This window comes from Haplochromis burtoni, unplaced genomic scaffold (assembly GCF_018398535.1).
Source record: "Haplochromis burtoni strain Fernald_Lab_line unplaced genomic scaffold, NCSU_Asbu1 Contig_6556, whole genome shotgun sequence".
In the NCBI taxonomy this organism is placed as follows: Eukaryota; Metazoa; Chordata; class Actinopteri; order Cichliformes; family Cichlidae; genus Haplochromis; species Haplochromis burtoni.
In genome coordinates, this window is record NW_024588916.1 from 1 (window position 1) to 1,213 (window position 1,213).

The 1,213-nt window shown below is 38.3% G+C and overlaps 1 protein-coding gene across 1 annotated transcript; it reads right to left on the reverse strand.

Annotated features, from left to right (window-relative positions):
* Positions 1-9: 9 nt before the first annotated feature.
* On the reverse strand, positions 10-1,107 carry cnfn (cornifelin). Its single transcript, XM_005953638.3, has 4 exons — positions 954-1,107; positions 573-698; positions 345-481; positions 10-130 (listed from the first exon to the last, which is right to left on the reverse strand). The coding sequence occupies exons 2-4, from the start codon at positions 694-696 to the stop codon at positions 38-40; spliced, it is 354 nt and encodes a 117-aa protein (XP_005953700.1). The 5' UTR covers positions 697-698; positions 954-1,107; the 3' UTR covers positions 10-37.
* Between the last annotated feature and the right edge of the window lie 106 nt (positions 1,108-1,213).

The window sequence follows — 1,213 nt, forward strand, 5'->3', positions numbered from 1 at the left end:
TTTGATACTTTGAGGATATCATATATTGTATAAATTTTCAGTTTCCTCTTATCTTCTGCTCACGTGCCATCTGACATAATCCACATGCTGGAATGCAGGCCATGACTAACCAGTCGTCACACACAGAGCCCTGAGGAAAAGCACAGTCACAGTAAACTGGTGACAAACATCATAGTTTGTTTTTTTTACAGAACCATATTTAGAGTGCTGGGATTTCAAAAATGTAATATAAAACACCATCTAGATTAGAATTCTGGAGAATTTTATGACTTCATGATTGAATTCATGATTAGAATTCTAGTCTTCTTGTTTAATAAATGATTAGACATCTGCACCACACTTACACCAATATTGTATCTGTTGCGTATGCTTGTCCGTAAAGCAATCAGGGCGCCGGGAAGGCAGGCCAGACAGCAGCTTTCATCGCTGTCCTGAGCCACCTGACAAGCCAGGATGCAGGGAACGAATGTTCCACAAAGACCTGGAGGTGAGAGATGTTTTACCATATTTCTATTATGTTACACTGTTGGTAAACTTCAGCATGTTCCCATAGAACTTATATAGACACGTACAGATGCCGCAGTCTTCACAGCAGTCGCATGCATTTGTACTCCACTCTGACGACCCACGGGAGACCGTGTACTGTGTCACAGTCACCTGAGGTTGTGCATTTATCACATTTGTCTGGTATTCCATGGCTGCAAGAAGAAGAAAAATAACTTGGAGCAAATTAAACATGAAGGAACTTACTTTACCAATTTACTTTCTTGTTTATAGAACCTTTGAGACACTTTTACACAGTTTCTTTATAACAAATGTTATATATCCAAATCTGTGTTGTGAAAGCTTCTTAAGATTTTATTCCAACCAAAAATTATTAGATCTTTCTTGATTAAGAGTTTACCCCAAATCAGATATAAAGAAAATCAGTTAGTAGGATGAGTTTAAACTACCTTGATTTGTAGGAAAATTTGCAGTCCCCTTCAACTCTTGAAGTTAGTATCTGGCTCCTGAAAGCAAGGTCTGAAATTGAAGACTAGGATAGGGTTTACAACCACAGCTCTTATACCCAATGACACAGTATGCATAGGTTGTAGTTCAGTTTCTATGCTGATATGAGATGGCAAACAATGACCAAGTAAACAGGGCTGAATGCCTTGTAAAGGAAAAAAGGAAAAAATGTTTGGTTTTGGGGCGTATCACACACCTAAAA

Bases quoted from the DNA above. Each gene is read 5' to 3' on its own strand.
- cnfn (XM_005953638.3), bottom strand. From the start codon at position 696: ATGGAATACCAGACAAATGTGATAAATGCACAACCTCAGGTGACTGTG. The intron at 482-572 runs GTACGTGTCTAT...TCTCACCTCCAG, and splicing joins CTGTGAAGACTGCGGCATCT to GTCTTTGTGGAACATTCGTT. The intron at 131-344 runs GTAAGTGTGGTG...GCTTTTCCTCAG, and splicing joins GCAACAGATACAATATTGGT to GGCTCTGTGTGTGACGACTG.